Consider the following 19,376-nt stretch of genomic DNA (forward strand, 5'->3'; position numbering starts at 1 on the left):
AGTCCGTATTCACAGTGATGTACATGCTTCTGGATGTTTAAACCTGACTGCGTTGAATCGCTACAAATGAACATTGCGCAACACCCGCGCACCACTATCGGCGGCTTTCATTCATTAAAAAACCCGACTTCAGTGTGTGTGTGGTGAATTGGACCTGATCGGCCTGTTAGCACCGTTGCTGTTTTTTGCTGCACTTTACCTGCATTCACGTCCGACGGATTTGATTGATGTGCGACAAACAGTTTGGAGGAAGTGTTCAAAATGTCTGACGTTCAGGCGAAGGATGTTGAAACGCCTTCAGCAAGAAGAGACATTAAAATGACTTCTAAAGGCTTGGAGTTCTACACGGAAATGTACCAGCAAAAAAGGACTGCAAAATGCAAACAAGCCAAAAAGTGTTTGAGAAACATAAGTGCATTAATGACTTCCAATGAAAATGTAAATTCAGTGAATGCTGAGCTTTCTATGTTCATCAAGTGTTACCAAGATGCAAATGACATGCATACATCTTTTGTGAGCTTACCTTTACCTCAAGATGAAGTTACAAGGCAAAATCAGTACTTCAAAGAACAAATGACAATGTTCTGTGACTTCACTGAAAAGGTAAAATGCTGGCTGTCTGAAATGGGTCACCCATATGTGCAGCCAAATAAAGACTCTCTCGACGACCAAAGTGTTGCAGATGAAATAAACCCTGAAGATAGTGCTTCTAATGTGTCAAGTGTAAGGAGGACATCTGTAAAGACACATTCCCAGCTATCACGGATTTCATCAACATCATCTGCACGCATTAGAGCTGAGGCCGACAAGGCAGCACTGACGGAGCGTGTTGCTGCTCTAAAAAGGAAACATTTAATAGAAGCTCAAGAGGAAATGTTGGAGAGAGAAAAGGAAAAGTTGAAGAAAGAAACTGATAAGTTGAAGAGAGAAAAGGAACAATTGGAACTTGAAACGGAATTGGCAGCTACAAATGCAAAGCTTCATGTCTTGGAAATCAATTCATCCCAGCGTGGCTCAAAATGTTCGGACGGAATGAACTCTTATTTTGAAAGGAACAAATCCAAAGAAGCAAGACAATTGAATCCCCATGCCTACACCTTTGTTCCTGTTAAAGTGGATGCTATTTCTGTGTCTGATCCCATAACACAACCACAAGTTGTTAGGCCTAAACAAAGGTCAAACACACAAATTGATGAGATGCTATTAAAGACTGATGCTCCAGTTCAAGCAACACAAACTGTGAATGAAAATCAAGCAGGACTTGTGCAACCTCAACCCCATCAGAATGACATTGTAAATGTGATGCAAAGACAAAATGACATCGCTGGTCCAGCAAAATCTGTGCTCTGTCCTTCCTGTAAGAAATATTCCTGTGTTTGATGGAGACCCTCTTCAGTACAGGTCTTTCATCAGAGCTTTTGAGAATGGAGTGGAGGAGAAGACAACTAATTGGAGTGACTGTTTACACTTTCTCGAACAATACACCAGGGGGCAGCCAAGAGACTTGGTGTGCAGTTGTCAACATCTACCTTCAGATCAGGGATACCACCGAGCCAAAAATCTTCTAGCAGAGCACTTTGGAAACGAATACAAAATTGCATCTACGTATATGGAAAAGATTCTCAACTGGACACCTGTTAAAAGTGAAGATATTAAAGCATTGCAATCATTTTCCCTGTTTCTTCGAGGATGCTCAAATCTAACAGAGCAAATGATGCATATGAAGGAACTGGACCTACCATCTAATATGAGGAGCATCATCTTTAAACTTCCTTATAAATTAAGGGAACGGTGGAGAAATGTTGCTTGTGATCTGCAAGAGCGAAGTGGCCAGAGAGCACTGTTTGAGGATCTTGTTGCTTTCATTGAAAAACAAGTCAGAATTGCCTCAGATCCACTTTTTGGCAACATTCAGGACTCACAACCTACCAACTTGAAGGTCCCCAACGTTAGTCACTTGAAGCAAAGGAAAAAAGGAAGCAGCTTTGCCACCAACGTTACTGCAGTAAAAGGAGTCATCACTCAGTAAACAAGACTAAGTCTTCCTCTAACAACTGTCTGTTTTGTACACAAAGTTGTCACACATTGGATAAATGCTCACAGTTTAAAGTGAAAGGACATCGTGATAAAATCAACTTTATCAAGGAACAGGGTATTTGTTTTGGTTGCCTGAAAGTAGGCCACACAAGCAAAGACTGCAGGAGTCGCTTGGATTGCAATGTGTGTCACCAAAAGCACCCAGGAGTCCTTCACATAGAGTGGCAAGATAAAAGAACAACCTTTCAACAAGCCCAACAGTCTGTGAGCCCTCCAAGTGTCTCAACCACCATGTCTCAGACCTGCGGCCATATTGGGGCTGGTTATGAAGATAATTCCATCTTTTCCATTGTCGCTGTCAAAGTCAAGAGCCAGAGGGGTAACAAAACGGTGCAGACATATGCCTTCTTGGATCCAGGGAGTTCCGGCACATTCTGTACAGAGAACTTGGCAAGAAAACTGAACTTGAAGGGTAAAAAGACCAGTATTCTGCTGAAAACAATGAGTCAAAAGAAGATTGTAAATGCACATATTCTGTCAGGTCTTGAAGTGTCTGGTATGAGCACAAATGATTTCATTGAGTTACCTGATGTTCTAACTCAAAAGAGCATGCCTGTTTCTATACTCAATGTTCCACGAGAGGAGGATCTTGATCAATGGTCTTATCTCAAGGATGTTAAGCTCCACGACATTGACGCAAGTGTTGAGCTACTAATTGGAACTGATGCTCCAAAAGTGATGGAGCCTTGGAAGCTGATAAACAGCCAGGATGAAGGACCTTATGCGGTCAGAACCAGAGTTGGTTGGGTCATTAATGGTCCACTTCGCGGCGGAAGCAGTAGGAGTAAGAGTGGCTGCCCTGCTGTAACAGCCAACCGAATATCTGTGGAACATCTGCAAGGAATGCTGGTTAAACAGTATAACCATGACTTTAATGAGAGATCAGAGGAGCAGATTGAAATGTCCAGAGAAGACATCAAGTTCATGAATGTTATGAGCAACACAACAGTATTAACTGGAGACCATTACTGTATTGACTTACCTTTCAGACAGGAAAATTCTGTCTTGCCTAACAATCGCTGTGTTGCAGAACAGCGCCTCCGAAGCCTGAAAAGAAAATTTGTCAAGAATGTTCCATTTAAGGAGGAATACACCGCATTCCTAAACAACATGATAACTCAAGGATATGCCGAGATGGTACCTGCTGATCAACTCGAACAAAGTGATGGAGAGGTGTGGTATATCCCTCATCATGGAGTCTATCATCCCAGAAAAGGCAAACTGAGAGTTGTTTTTGATTGTGGAGCAACTTTTAAAGGGACATCACTGAACTGCCAGCTCTTGCAGGGACCTGATCTTACTAACACTCTTATTGGAGTCCTCGTCCGATTTAGGCAAGAGCCCGTTGCAGTAATGGCCGACATCCAAGCCATGTTTCATCAAGTTCATGTCTCAGAAAAGCACATCAACTTTCTCCGCTTCCTCTGGTGGTCTGATGGTGACACTGCACAGTCTCCACTGGAGTATCGGATGAAAGTACATCTGTTCGGAGCTGTATCCTCACCAAGTTGTGCAAATTATGCTTTGAGGAGAACTGCAGATGATAATGTCCAACATTTCCCTCCAGAAGTGACAAATACAGTCAGACATAATTTTTATGTGGATGACTGCCTGAAATCCATGGCGTCAGAGGAGGAGGCACTGCAAATGATCAAAGATTTGAATGCTCTCTGTCATCAAGGAGGATTCAATCTTTCAAGATGGATCAGCAACAGCCGCACAGTGCTGCTGTCAATCGCTGAGGACAAAAGACCAAAAGAAATGGTGGAACTGGATTTGGATACAGACCAACTTCCAATGGAGCGAGCACTAGGACTAGAGTGGTGCATTGAAACGGACAAGTTCAAGTTCAGGACATCATTACAAGAACAGCCAAACACCAGAAGAGGCATTTTGTCAGTGGTCAGCTCACTTTATGACCCTTTGGGATTTCTAGCCCCATTCAGTATGCCAGCCAAGCTGTTACTGCAGGAGCTTTGTAGGAGAAACCTGGGGTGGGATGATGCTATTCCCCACTCTTTCTCTGAACAATGGTCTAATTGGCTTGAGGACCTGAAAAGGATGTCTGAGTTCAAAGTGGACCGCTGTATTAAACCCAGAGACTTTGGAGAACCTGCTACAGCACAACTTCACAATTTTTCGGATGCCAGTCAAGTTGGCTATGGAACTGTGTCTTATGTGAGATTGGAAACTGATGATAAAGTACATGTTGCATTTCTCTTGGGAAAGGCCAGAGTTGCTCCACTAAAGTAGACCACAATTCCTCGACTGGAACTTACAGCCGCAGTTCTTGCTGTTCGTGTGGATAAAATGCTTCGGAAAGAGTTGCAACTCAAGCTGGAGAAGTCGGTCTTCTGGACGGACAGCACAACAGTCCTTAAGTATATCTCTAGTGAAACCAGACGATTCCACACTTTTGTGGCAAACAGAACCTCTTTCATCAGAGAAGCAGCAGATGTGGATCAGTGGAGATATGTGGGTTCCAAGGAGAATCCAGCAGATGAAGCATCAAGAGGAATGAGAGCTGAGGATTTCCTGAAAAGCAGGAGATGGATAAATGGACCTGAGTTTCTCTATCATTCAAAGAAGGAGTGGCCTAAACTGGATGTGCAGCTTGATGTGATTTCTGCAGATGACCCAGAGGTCAAAAGGGACTTAATGGTAAATGCTATCATCAAGGATTTGGAAAATGCCACCAACCACCTGAGCTACTATTTTTCATCTTGGACTAGACTAAAAACATTTGTCGCTTGGTTTCTGAAGGTCAAGGAACTTCTCCTGTTATTGGGACAGAAGAGAAAGGAGTTTTGTGCTTCTGCAGGCATCAGGAAAGATAATCTGAAGAATCAGGAGCATGAAGTGGAAAGAAAAGTTCAAAGCTTTAAAGCCACACTCAAAGGACAAAGCCTAACACCTGAAGATCTTGCTAAGGCAGAGCAGTCAATCATTCAATATGTACAACGACACAAGTTCAAAGCTGAAATTGCCTCACTGAAAGGATGCTTTAAAAACGTCCCCAAAGAAAGTCCGCTGTACAAACTGGACCCAGTAATGGATGATGAAATCCTCAGAGTTGGTGGTCGGCTAAGTAAAGCAGCACTGCCAGCAGAATTCAAACATCCAGTCATTTTGTCCAAAGACCTGCATGTATCCACGCTGATTTTGCGCCATATCCATCATCAGCTGGGACATGCTGGAAGAAATCACATGCTGTCAAGGTCACGGCAAAAGTACTGGATCATTAATGCAAACTCTGCTGCCAGGAAAGTCATATCTGATTGTGTTGTTTGTAGACGCAACAGAGGAAAGCTTGGTGAACAGAAGATGGCAGACTTGCCGGAGGAGAGAGTGTTGCCTGATAAAGCTCCTTTTACAAATGTTGGAGTTGACTATTTTGGACCCATCAATGTTAAAAGAGGTAGAAGTCTTCTAAAGAGATATGGAGTGCTTTTCACCTGTCTTACCAGTCGTGCTGTGCACTTGGAAGTGGCATATACACTGGACACAGACTCCTGTATAAATGCAGTACGAAGGTTCATCTGTGGACGAGGTGCAGTCTCCACTATCAGGTCTGATAATGGCACAAACTTTGTTGGAGCCAACCGAGAGCTGAAGGAAAGTCTGGCTGTTTTGAATCATGGCAAAATTCAAAGGGCTTTGGTCCAGGATGGCATAAAATGGAACTTTAACACACCAGCAGCTTCCCATCAAGGCGGCATCTGGGAGCGCCTGATTCGTTCAGTGAAAGGTGTTCTCACCTCAGTGCTTCAACAGCAAATTCTGGACGATGAAGGACTCCAGACTATTTTCTGTGAGGTTGAAGTGATGGGTCTAAATGACAGACCCATCACAAAAGTCTCAGATGACCCAGATGACCTCGAAGCTCTCACACCAAACCACATTCTAATGTTAAAGGGCAAACCAATCATGCCACCAGGACTATTCGATCAAAGTGATCTATACAGCAGGAAAAGGTGGAAGCAAATACAGTACATGGCTGAACTCTTTTGGAAGAGATGGATCTCTGAGTACCTACCTATGTTGCAAGAGAGACAAAAATGGACAAGGCCAAGAAGAAGCCTCACTGCTGGAGACATTGTCCTTGTTGCGGACACCACAGCTCCAAGAGGATCTTGGATAATGGGGAAAGTTTTGGATGCAAGACCAGATACAAAGGGGCTGGTGCGGTCTGTGCGACTTCAAACCAGGACCAGCATTCTGGAGAGGCCGGTGACGAAGCTCTGTCTGCTATTGGAAGCAGCAGACTAAACATCATGGACTGATGTTTTCTCCACCTCTATCTTTCTCTACCTCTATTTTCTCTCTCTCTAATCTTTCTCTTCTTGTTTGTTGTAGGTGTCAAGAAGAAGATTAACTTTAGGTCATGTTTATTGTAGGAATAGCTCGTTTGAGAATAATAATTGTGATATTATGCACAATTAGGGGCCGGAATGTTGGAGCTATTTATTTGATATTGTATTTTGTTATTTCATTTATAAGTAGTATTGTTTAATTATTGTAGATGTTTTATATATTAAGATTATTTTTCTCTTTAATAGTAATTTGTTTAGTTATATTGTTTTTTGGGTAATTACTGTGGGCACCTGTTGCTATATATATGAGTAGAAGGATAGGACCAGCATGCACCGGGGTGGGCGTATAGTTTTTACCAGCATATCACATCACAGGAGAGACAGCACGACAGGAGTTTTGTTAGTTCGTTTGTTTGCTTTATTCAATAAACACGAAAATCGGAATCCTGCATGGACAATCCACTCTCTTCTGGCTGTGTAAGAATACCGACCACGGTGCATCAGTGGCGTTTGATTATTGTTTGTTTAAATTGGATTAAGTCGACAAATGGCCACTACAATCCCTATAAATAGAGTAAATTATAAACAAATAATTAATCTAAATAAACAGAGCAACACATATCTTTACTTCCCCCCTACCCGCTTCCTGTAGTTGGTACTTCCCGGAATTATAAATGGATACTCAAGCCCCCGGGGAACTATTTTGCCCGAACACCCTGGGAAGAGGAAACAGGCAGAGGTGAATTGTTGCCATATTTAAATTAAGCTTTATCTTGGCCATATATATACAATATTGTTCTGCCACATAACTAATTAGACATTCTTACAATCTGGCCTGTTCAATCAGTCACTCACTGCAGTTGTCTATTTGTTTGTTTGTTTGCAGGGAGAACTAAAAGGAACATCTCTTTGTCCCAGGTATGCACATGGCATCCCAGCATTCACAGTAGTGATGGCGAGATGAAGCTTCATGAAGCATTGAAGCTTTCCATCCAATTGGTTCACTCGTGGGCCGAAGCTTCATGGTGCTTCATTTGCTCTACTGTGCCATCAAGTGGACAATAAATGTAAAACAGGCAGAGTGATTATAATGACATCATGGCTTTGGTGTGTGAAGCTTTGAATTGAATAAATGAATGATCTTTGTGATGCTCGAATAGATTGCAAACAAACGAAAAATAAAGTCCCAAGTCTACAAAATGTGAGGGGGGGGGTCCATTGCGTTTCGCTGCCCCTTATATTTCGAATCGCACGCCAAACCCGCGAACCATTTCCTCAATCAGTCACGTGGTACGACCGGCTCGCAAGGCTTCGAACGTCACCACATACGTCATCAACACAAGCCTCGATACGCGCTTCACAAAAATCTTCCTGGATTACTCGACACATGCTTCGAAGGACACATCACTAATTCACAGTCCTACAATAAATATCCAATAACATTGTGTGTGTTTTCCTTGGTAACTTCATCACATCACATTTCAAATACTGTCCGCAGCATAGGTAATGGCGGTGCGTCATTTCAGTGCTCAAACACAGTCAAAGTTGATGGACAATGTTTTCATCATGTTGAATTTTTAATGTTAAGATGTCGGCCATATTATCTGCCCAGAGAATAGTTTTTGTTGCTGCTGTTTACATTCCTTATGATGCTAATTAAAAGAATGCTCTACAGGAATGTACTACTGTTTGGTTTTGTTTGTCATGCGTTTGTTGCATTACAAATGCGCCACAACTGAATTTCATTTTGCATCCCTGTATTGCATAATGACAATAAATGATCCTTGAATCCTTGAGTTGGGAGTCATCATTTATACTTCCCTACCTTCAGGCTAGAACCCCTGGATAAGAGGTGTCAGGTAGGTTTGAGATCCCAGAAGAGCTGCCATAAATGATTATATTAATGATTATTAGTGATTATAATAATAATGAGTCGGTTGACAGAAAGTGCTGGAAAGTTTGGAGATCATACTGGGTGTGTGTGCGCTTGTAAACTGTTGTATGTGTCCTCATAAGAGCAGGACGTTGGGACGGTTTGGACGGTTGAGTCAAAAAGAGGAAGTGCTGCTGCATATGTCAGGATGGGGTAACGGGTCTCTCTGGGTACATCCCAAGTCTCTTAATTGTCATTTCCTTGCTCCTCGATTGAACTGGAAGTTGTTCTGCTCCGCCATATTGACGGCCATCCCAAAGCTCTTATTTAGCTCGGAGGATCGAGGAGGGATCTCTGAGGAGCCATGAGCGAGGACGCACGAGAACAGCCTTCCAGGAAGTGTTTTAACGGCCGACACGCCCCCTCATTGTTCATCAGTTATGTGATTGGACGCTGCAGCTGATCGGACTGATACGATTTTTTTCAAAATGTAAACAGTGAAGACGGATCACAGATTAAACTCTAGTTTATATTTGATTAGTTTTCTGATTCACTATCTGGTTTAATATATGTTCATTGTAGACTGAACAACAACCACAAACAACTTTCTTCATTTATTACAAAGATTTGTCTTTTCACGATCTGATATTTCCCTCAATAACTTTTATTATGGATACAATTAAAGTCAGAGAGATCATTTATCATCATTTTCAATCAGTCACGTGAGGCTGATCATTCCTGAGTGTCGGATTTGATGAGTTTTATCATTTAAGTTTAACCTGAAACATTGAGCCTAATGAATTAATTCTAGTATTCAAGAGAAACCATAATCATATTCTGGGTTATTTAATAATAACGTCACAGTCACAATTTCAAAACGTACAGACGCAAATAATTAATAAATAAGTCAAATGCATTCTGCCGGTAGAAATCAATCCTGCGCTTATAAACAGAACACAGTTTGTTAAAGAGGTAACAGGCTACAGAGAGAAAACACCTCTACAGTGATGATAACTGTGTGTCTTTATTAGAATTATTAGTTGCTATTATTAAGTACAGTGATCATGTGAACAGACACAAACTTATCAGAAGTCTCTCCAGCTGTTAAAGCCGACTGACAGCTGATCACAGCTGACGTCGCTTCACGTGACGCAACTGAGGAAATGACGTCTCATATCTCTTAAAAAATATCTCCTCGTTTCCTCTTTCCTCGCATGGTTTCCTTGCATCTCTCCATGTATCCCTGGTGGGAGGGACTAAGACGCAAGGAAAGGACGCAAGTGAGGGAAACGGGGATGCAATTAAGAGACTTGGGATGTACCCTCTGTCTCTCTTGATGAGACAGAGAGTGGGCTACCATTGACCATATAAGGAAGTGTATCCTTCCGGTTCAGATCTGTGTCTGTGAGAGAAGAAGAAATTAAGCAATGTTCTTCCGATTAACCAAATAAGGAATGTGTATTCTGTTAAATCGTAATGTGATTGTGTAAAACTCAATACTATGACTAAGATTCATGTGCCGGGGGTGAGAGAGCTTGGGGGAAGGGGGGGGATGGCCCGACAGGGCAATATGTAGAGTAACTTAGCAGAGAATGAGACTCTGCCAGGAGTCCCCACTGACTCCCGGCAGTGGGGATTTGATGCTGGACACCGTCCAGTACTCAGCTGAGACCACTGGACATTGTTCGAGAGGAGCATCGGAGGACTCCGTCTCTGTTCACGGCAAGGAGAACACCGCTCGTGAGCAAGAATTGGCTGATGGAGATTTTCCTCTCCACCATGCTTGAAACTGGATAATAGAGGACGCTACTCTCCGACTTTGTACTGACTTTGTACTGAGCCCGCTGAACGAACTTTGTTGTCCCTCGCAGGAGGAGTTGAGGCCCGGCCACTCTTTCACCCAGTCTCGGCACAGTAGGAATTTAAAGTTATAATCAGATCGCAATGAATTGAAGTAAAGTAGAATTATTTGTGTGAGTTGTTACTTTGCCATTGCTAATTATCCTGCAATAAATATCTAAACTGCATTTAAAGTAAATATCTCTGAGATTTCATTCAAGAGTACTCATGGTTGTAAAAAGTTAAAGTACTATTGTGTGCATAACAACTATAGAGTTCTGAATGGTTATCCTACTTCCTAGTCCACTAAACAACCCCTTATAGCTTCAATCTTAGGTATCAAAACCTATCCTGGCATCTTACCAAGAGCCTAGATCCATAAGAGGAAAGCTGCCATTAACTGACGCGACTGAGCTGCACTCGGCCAGGGCGCCTCTCGGCCTTGTGCAGTTACCAGAGGAAGCAGGGTAGACTTAAAACTCCCGTGTTAGCTTTGTTGGAAGCATGAATAGTGAATGACTTTGGTCACTGGGTAGAGCCTCTCCCTCCAGAATTTAGTGAACATGATATTTCTTAGTCATTGCTTTAAACTCGTCAAATGTTGTGTGTTTTTTTATTTCTGTGTGCTTACAGGTTAATGTCCACAACAAGGTGTCAAAGTGATTTATTGGGTGCCAACTGAACAAGTGATTCATGGTTTCAATGTAAATGCTGAACATCAATTGACTCATTTTTCAAGATGCTAAAAACTCAAAATGCATTCAAAATGCTTTTATAGTCAGATTAATATGTACATGATCTTAGGTGAGTTTGTTTCATGATGTCTGTTTGTGTGTGTGTGTACCTTTGGCGTACTCTCTCTTTGTCTGATTATGTAGTCCAGGTTGTTGGTGATGTGTGTGTCCAGGCCACGGGCCAAGTTCCAGGGCTTACAGATCCAGTGGTTATCCTCTCCCCTGAAACACACACCAGGACATCTTTTATCGTTTAGTGCTGATCAGACCATCAACATGCTCTTGGTTTTGTTAACATATTTAAAACCAATAAAAATAACATTCCAACCTTTGCTGTCTCTGTTGATAACGCTTGATGAACTTCGGCAGCTCTGATTGGAGGTTGAAGGTCTCTGGTAACCAATCGGGCTGTGAGCCGCCTTTCGCTCTGCGGGCCACGGCAGCCATGCAGTCCTTCACAGTGATGATGCTCTCGCAGGGAAACTGGTTAAGTATCACGTGGGGTCGTTCCTCGCTCAGCTTCCTGTCAGAGAAGAAGATGTAATGATGATTGTATCCCAAAAAGTGGGGTTGTTTGCAGTCACAAATTTGAGTTTGACTTTAAGCAATGACTTTAAGCTTCATGGCTTAAAATACTTGATTCACTCCCAAAGGCCAAAGCAGCGGAACTTCAGACTACATCTACATTACATTGTCTAAGTTTTAAAACAGCACTTCTCTGGCACCTTTTGCTGTGTATTTGGCTATACTGGCATTTAAAATGGAAGATCACAGAGAAAAGTAGAGGCGAAGATTTTCTTCTTAACATTACTGCTCACACAGCCCTCAATCCTCAGTGGGCCAGCTTTTGTTATTGTTTTGCAAAAGCTCCATTTACACGTGCAAACTGAAACAGCAAGCCGCCGTTTTAAGATTTACACACTCTGGAAAAAGGTCTATTTCTTCTGGAGGGGGGGGGGCTGAAGAGAAATGAATGCGTTTAGAAATGAAACTGGCAATTGTGTGGCGGTTGGCCTTTTGTGGGATTAGATTGATCCCGGTGTTTAAAATACTGATCAGCTGGAAGGTCAGTGTGCACATCCTGGAATGTGGGAGTATTAGTGAGGCCTATCTTGTATGTAAATTGGCCATTTGTCACTAGCTGTAGTTGGTCCCGTTTGACCAGTCTTCCAAAATGACATGTCTTAGAGTATGTCTCTCAGTTCGGTGAACTGCTGAATCATACAGATCCCCCAAACCATCACGGTGAAGGAAAAGCTGTTCCTTGATCCTGTTGTAGAACTCAACAGCCTATACTGTCTATATAATTTATGTGCCAACCACATGTAAAAGTCTTTCTGCTTTTATTTATTTTATAGATATCATTTCTTATACTGGATTAAAAAAATGAAGTTATAAATGTACATGCAGCCATGCACTGAGATTAACATTACATTCCAGTGTCTCTCTGACCTAATATCAGCTAATTGACAAATTAGATACAAACAAAAAAAAAAACGCTTCCCATGCCAAAATAGTGTCCCATTGCTATCAGATTCTACAGTACATGTAAATGCAGAATCTTTTTATAGAGACAGATTCTGACAGACAAACGCACAATTACAGGTAAAATTCAAAACAAACGTACTTAAAGAAATACCTTCAATCTGTTTTCTCTCCACTTTATGATGGATCAATGTAGCCGGGCGTTAGCCGCCAGCGAGGTCCCTCAGTTTGCGCACACACTTCTGAGAGATCCTCATTCACTTCCGTTCGTTTCAAACAGAAGCCTCTTTTTATTTTAGAACATGCGGGGGCACCGCGCGCGACAAAACAAATACCATTCTCTTTAAGAGAGTAAGAGCTTGCTTTGTCATTCATGTACAGCTCAGCTGTACTATATTTGATTAAGTTTCTGGAAGATGTATGATGATTGGTTCAGTCCGTCTCTAAGCACACTGAGCTAAGAGGAGGGGGTAGTAGGGGAATACAAAAGAACACAGATGGAGTTGACAGATATTTTTCTCCTCCAGCACACATGGATCACAGACTGTGGGGCTGAAAAGCGATTAAATCAGATCTGGCTCTGGAAATAAGGACACCAATGTTTACTTTTGCCGAGTACGGTTTGAACTCGGAGTTTCACTGGGAGTTGGAAAAATGCAGCAGGAGACAAGAGATCTTCATAAAGCAGAGACTTTTATGATAAAATAACAAAAGCCGAGTCAGTCCATGGAGCGGCGGAAGAACACACTCAAATACATGATCTTTTATACACACCAGAATCAGCCTACTCCCAGATAACTTTTCCACATCCGAGTTGGTCGTTTTACCATTTTGACAAGTCCACGTTATCCTATGCCCTACATACAGTCCTTATGGGGGAATGTGTTTTTTGTGAATACTCATTGGTCAAAAGGTCTATAGAGTGAGATGTGTTAACCAATGGCTCTGGATTTCCATGTTCTCTAGAAAACTATAAGGGGTAGGCTGTCTAATATAAAAAATAATAATCTTAATAATCTTCAAATCCATCAGTGTCTGTGCTTATATTTTCTGTTTCAATATTAAATATTATATCATCTGTTGGGAGAATGGCCAAACCAAGGTTACATTCTGCCAGAGCTCCATACCAAAACAAGCCAAGAACAGACAAGCTACATGCCCCAACTACTACTTTAGCTCTGTAACAGGAAGTACACGACTGCACAACAACCTACAGCACCAATCACATGGTCAAATTTGCAGACGACACAACTCTGGTTGATCTCATCACCAACGACGATGAGACCCACTATAAGAAGGAGGTCAGCCTTCTGACAACAACCTCCTTCTGAATAACAGCAAGACCAAGGAGATTGTTGTTGACTTCCGGAGAGGCCACACTCAACACCCACCACTGACCATCAATGGTCCTGATATAGAGAGAGTGAGCAGCACCAAATTCCTGGGGGTGGACATCAGTGAGGACCTCTCGTGGACAGCCAACACAACATCACTGGCAAAGAAAGCCCAGAGGCGCCTCTACTTTCTCCTTTCTCCGCAAACTGAAGGCAAGAACACCACCACCCATCATGTGCACTTTTTACCGAGGCACCATTGAGAGCATCCTGACAAACTGTATCACTGTGTGGGGCGGAAGCTGGACTGACTACAACAGGAAAGCCCTGCAGCGCATAGTGAACACAGCTGGAAGGATCATTGGTGCCTCACTCCCCTCCCTGCAGGACATATACGACACCCGCCTCACCCGCAAAGTGACCATGATTGTGCGAGGGGTGGCTGGAGTCGCGCACAGTCTCTTCAGCCTCCTGCCCTCTGGGAGAAGATACCGGAACCTCCGTGCTCGCACCACCAGACTCTCAAACAGCTTCGTCCACCAGGCTGTTAGGAAGCTGAACTCTCTCCCTCCTCTCTTTTAAGACTCCCTATGTCCGGCTGCTGCTAAATACAGATTGATCGTTTTTTTCTTATTATGTGTATATGTTGTTGATAAATATATATTTTATAGTATCTTTTCTCTGTGGTGTAGTTTCCGTTAGTGTAATTTTAATTTCATAACGTGTGTTGTGCGGTCGTGGTAGAAATAGTGTGATTGATGAATATGTTAGATATGCAAGCGTAAGGGTCTTAAGATGGGATACCAAGACGACAGAAAGAGTAACATGTTGTTAGACGAGTTGGAGTGTTTTGCGAAATTGTGAATGCCCTCTACACGGAATGCCCTGGTTATTAGGTGTTAACAGGCACCGTACTGCTGCTCAGCAAAACAACGAATAAAAAATTTAGAAAAACAAAAATGTAACCTAGAGAGGCATAGGGCTCTGTGTCTCTTGTAAGATGGCGCCTGCTGCACGGACTTGCAGATGCGATACGATGCGCGCACACGCACGCACGCACACACACACACACACACACACACACACACACACACACACACACACACACACACACACACACACACACACACACACACACACACACCTTGTAGAGACTTTCCAGGTGACCAAGTGGTTGGGTATGTGACCCACTTTTGTGACCCACTAGTGTGACCCACTTTCCGGGTGACAGATGAAGGTGACGTGATGTTTTCACAGCCTTACACATAGTTTCACACAGGGTTCAACATCTGCTGATGTTTGCATTCTGCATTAACCCTAGAGCTTGTCAACCATTAGCCCTTGACCTAGCAGGATGACCGCATACCTGCACACACGTTTTTACTTATTAACTTTTTATGTTTACTTTAAGCTTCGGTTAAGGTCTCATACAGCCTTACGTAAGGCATCGGACCGCGTCCGCATTCTTGCCCCTTAACGAGCAAGGCTCCCTTAAGGACATAGGCGCAATTTATGCAGAAGGGTACATATATACGAGAATACCCTGGTATTAATCTTACGCTGGGCAAAAAGGTGTATTATGTTTTATATCATGTATTGTTTGTATTATCCTGTATCCCTGTAACCTGTTGGAACATACGATGATGTATATGTATCTGAATATTATTATCAGCCAGTGAGCATGGTGTGTCATACGTCCTGAGTACCAGTAGAGGTCATTGTGTTAGAGGACAATATGTTCATCAATGTATGACTAAATTTAAGGGGGGTTACCATGCCCATGTCATGACCCACAGAGGCACCAAGAAAGGGGGGGGGGGGGGGGGGGGGGGGTTGGTACTTTGCCCCGGTGTTCCTAGAGTATAAATATTCTCGGTTTTAAAGGATCGAGGCGATAGTTGGGGAGAAGTCCACCAGGTCTGTACCTGCGTGGGGTTAAACTTTAAATTCTTACAAATCTCCGGACATTTGAAAACAGCTTGCTCACTGAGTTCAGGGTTTTTTAAATCCCTTTTTGATTTTTCTTATATATCTTTTTGATCGATTTTTCTCTGTATTTGGACCAAAAGAATATACTTTGAATTGGACAGAAATAAATAAGTAACAATGTGCCTTGGACTGTCTTTCATGTACTTGTAATAATTCAATTCTTTCTTGTTCTTTGTCCTTTTAATTATCTCAAGTGAAGGAATATATATATATATATGTTGTATTTTGTCTGACTGAAAGACCTCCACTGAGCCACCAGGACCGTGTGAATATATGCTGTGTGTGTGTGTTGCTGACCTGTAGTCTTTGATGTGGTTATAGCTCCAAACGACATCAGCCTCCTCCTCCTCCTCCGTGAGCTGGAACCGGGGGTGTGTCAGGTTGTTTGTTACTTGCGACGTGTTGGAGTAAACCCTGAAAGCAAAGCACAGAACGATGGAGAGATGTGGAAAACACTGAAATGACGACGGCAATGGGCGCAACAGGAAAGAAACACACAACGCTTTGATACCTTCATAATACACGTGATAACTTTTTGTTACTTTTGGACTACCTCAATAAAAAAAATTTGAGAAAAGAAATGTCAATAAGACGATGTTTTCCAGGCTGCAGTCTTATTTCAAGCTTATTTGAAGCAGTAGTGATGTTTGGGAATCCAAGTGAGTAGCGAGATACTTCCGTGGCAAGAAGATTAACTGGCAGCAGAGAGAACGTGTGAAACTATCTCTGGCTGCAAAATAATTATGCACATTTAAATGAAACGTTAGCTATTCACACTTCATGCACATTTTCCACAGCTGGAGGGCATAACTTGCTCTGTACTAATTGTGATGTTGCTCCCCCTTTTTCTGCTTTACATACTAAATAATAGCAACATTTTCACTAATTAAAACATTTTTGTCACCAACGTGTGAGACACGTGTTGCGAAGTGTGTGAACATGTGCCTAGCAGTTTATAGTTCTTTATTTTGAAATACATTTTAAAATTGTAATCCTTTTTACAATCCCAATTTTTACTAAATGTATCAGTAATCTGATTACATATTTTTTTGTGTTTAACAGAATATAGTTTTTTTTGTATCCTGTAGGACGGGACGAAATGCCCCGGCCATGGATTTTAAAGGCATAAAAGGTGTTAAGGCCCAATAACAGGCTGCTTACGAAACAAAGCCCGAAAAGACTAAAAACTAAAATATGTAACTTGGAGTCACAGGGCTCTGTGACTCTTATAAGAACGCGCCAGCTATACACTCTGTTGTAAACGGAGTGCAGCTTGAAACTGTTGTGGTTTTTTCTATGTCTATGATCAACTTCTTGGACTTTAACGTTATCTTAAACTTAATAACTATTTGCTATCTGACTTGTGGTGAGATACCACAGGATTCTCACTGAAAGGAACTCAGTAACAAACACCCACAGAACACAGGAGCGATTGGAGTTTCTTCAGTTCACGCAGATTTATTTACATCACACAGAGTACAAGTAAACCGAGTTGTCCGGAATCAACTGACAAAACAAAGGACCTCATGCTCCTTTCTACAAGTTAAGGAAGTTAAAGCTTTTAAAAAGTTACCATGTGCAATTTTCAGAAAATCCTGCGTTGACACTGCCTGGTGGTCAGCGAGGTGCAGAGGCATTCCTGGCGAGGAATTCAAAGGTGACGGAGAGAAACCGTATTTGGGATTTAGTCGACCAGTCTGTCAGTGCTGCTTTCAAACGCTAATGGTTTCACAGTAACTGCGTGTGGCAATTAGCGATGATCTTTGTAAATGAATAAATGTGATTTTGGTATGAGGCTCATTTGTCCTCCCCCAATCCCCTTGTGCATGGAGAGTACTCCTCAGGATGCCAGCGTGAGAGTTGGGCAAAAATCTCTTCTTGGATAATCCCCTTTCCATTAAAAGCTTTCAAAGCATCCCTTGGTTCCAGACGCCTCATTTAGTGCAGTGGTTTCCAACCCCTTTTTCCTTGAAGCCCCTCCTAGTTTTAACAAAGGAAAGCTGAGAATGTGACCGACTAAGTGGTCTTCTATTTCTGACTCAGGACAAAAAAATCTGCTGGGGTGAGACACTTACTTGAGGATTTTGTCCTCGGGCACAGTGTAGGGTTGGATTTCCACAGGAAGCTGCTCCTTGTTCTCCAACGCAATGGACTGGAGAAGCAGACACAGGGGAAAGTGATGACCGAACAGCCTCTTGTAATGAGTAAGACTTTGTGAATTGGTTATGCGGCACTCCAGACAACTCATAGATGTCCGACTTCCTACTGGAAAAAGTACAACGGAACGCCACACAAAGTCGGAGTTCCTACTTGTGAGCTGAGAAATGTTTGTGAGCTGAGAAATGTTTTTTTTTTCTTCAAGGTCGTAAAGTTTGGTTGACATAAAAGATAAGAAACCATGATGTCACCCTAACAGGGGTTTTAAAATAGTGTTAATTGTAAAGATAAAGAAGAAGAGAATACATCACCCCAACAAGATTCTTAAGACTTGATTGAACCTGAAGATAGGTACACTATGACTTCATAGCCCAGGTTCTAGTTAGGCCCAGAGGCAAGCGGTACAGCCGAATCAAACTGTATTAGCAGAGAAATAAGAGACCTCATGTGACCAGATGCCTCAAAAGCCCCCAAGTTGCCAGAGCTGTGGGGGGATCTTAAATCATAGATGTATGACACCATGAACGAGATGACTTTGCCATCAGAACATTGGGAGAGGGTGGGTGAAAGGAGGGGGGTCGAGAATAAAATGATAACAAGGGTATAAAATAAGGAGCAGGTCTTTTGTTCGTCAGTTGATTCCGGACAACTTGTATTCTGTGTGATGCAAATAAATCTGCGTGAACTGAAGAAACTTCAATCTCTGTCTTATGTTCTGTGGGTGTTCGTGACAGAGTTCCTCTTCGTCAAAATTCTGTGGTATCTCACCACGAGTCAGATAGCAACCAGTTATTAGGCCAGCCTTTTAGTATCAAGTTTATATAAAGTTGAAGTCCAACAAATTTATCATAGATATAGAAAAAACCACAACAATGACAAATCAATCCAGCAAAACTATGGTGCTAAAACATGTATTCCACCGCACACTGAAGAGCATGAGCCATTCAAATATTATTCACATCAGAAGGAACAATATTAACCATATCATAAAAACATGATAGACAAATGAACACAGTAGTAACGCTACTGCAGATGTAAAACAAACGCAGTTCACTTCCTCCTTTCTTTGATTACAAAGAGTTTAATGACGCGGTTGTACAGAACATTGGAGCAGTTCAGTTCCAGTCAGAGGTCCTCCTGCGAACGTGTTCGTTGAGCTGTAAATCCACTCGGGTCTCTCCGAAGGTTTTCAAAAGCACCGTAGCTTGTAAGTGTCTTGTCGTGCTATGGTGTCGTGTTGCTGCCTTGGTTAGCAAATAGCTTGGTTAGCGTAGCTCCAAACACCAAGATGCTCAGTCGCAAATAAAACGCATTCTTAGCCATAAAATGTGCAACGCTTCTCCGATGCTGTCAGCCAGGAATACCATTCGTACAAATCCTTTTCCTGGCTGGGTCAGGGCTGCTAGCTGTGGGGTTGGCCGACCCTTTCTTACGATGTCCATCTTTTCTGGACATGTCCTTCTCCAGAAAGGCGTTGCCAGTAACTCCCAAATCCGTTTCTCCTCCTTCAGCCATCGAGTGTTAAAAAAACAAAGCTACACCAAGCAAAATGGAA

At 42.4% G+C, this 19,376-nt stretch overlaps 1 protein-coding gene across 1 annotated transcript in view; it reads right to left on the reverse strand.

The window, feature by feature from the left end:
- The window catches only part of ttll12 (tubulin tyrosine ligase-like family, member 12), a 72,705-nt gene that overhangs the window by 28,691 nt on the left and 24,638 nt on the right, over nucleotides 1–19,376 (reverse strand). The window contains exons 6-9 of the mRNA XM_076075972.1: nucleotides 17,740–17,816; nucleotides 15,962–16,078; nucleotides 11,185–11,379; nucleotides 10,967–11,078 (exon numbers count right to left, since the gene is read on the reverse strand). Of these exons, the coding sequence (XP_075932087.1) occupies nucleotides 10,967–11,078; nucleotides 11,185–11,379; nucleotides 15,962–16,078; nucleotides 17,740–17,816 (501 nt within the window). The remainder of the gene's footprint in view (nucleotides 1–10,966; nucleotides 11,079–11,184; nucleotides 11,380–15,961; nucleotides 16,079–17,739; nucleotides 17,817–19,376) is intronic.

The sequence above is a fragment of the Anarhichas minor genome, unplaced genomic scaffold, assembly GCF_050575085.1.
Source record: "Anarhichas minor isolate MPS153535 unplaced genomic scaffold, ASM5057508v1 ptg000055l, whole genome shotgun sequence".
Taxonomy (NCBI): Eukaryota; Metazoa; Chordata; class Actinopteri; order Perciformes; family Anarhichadidae; genus Anarhichas; species Anarhichas minor.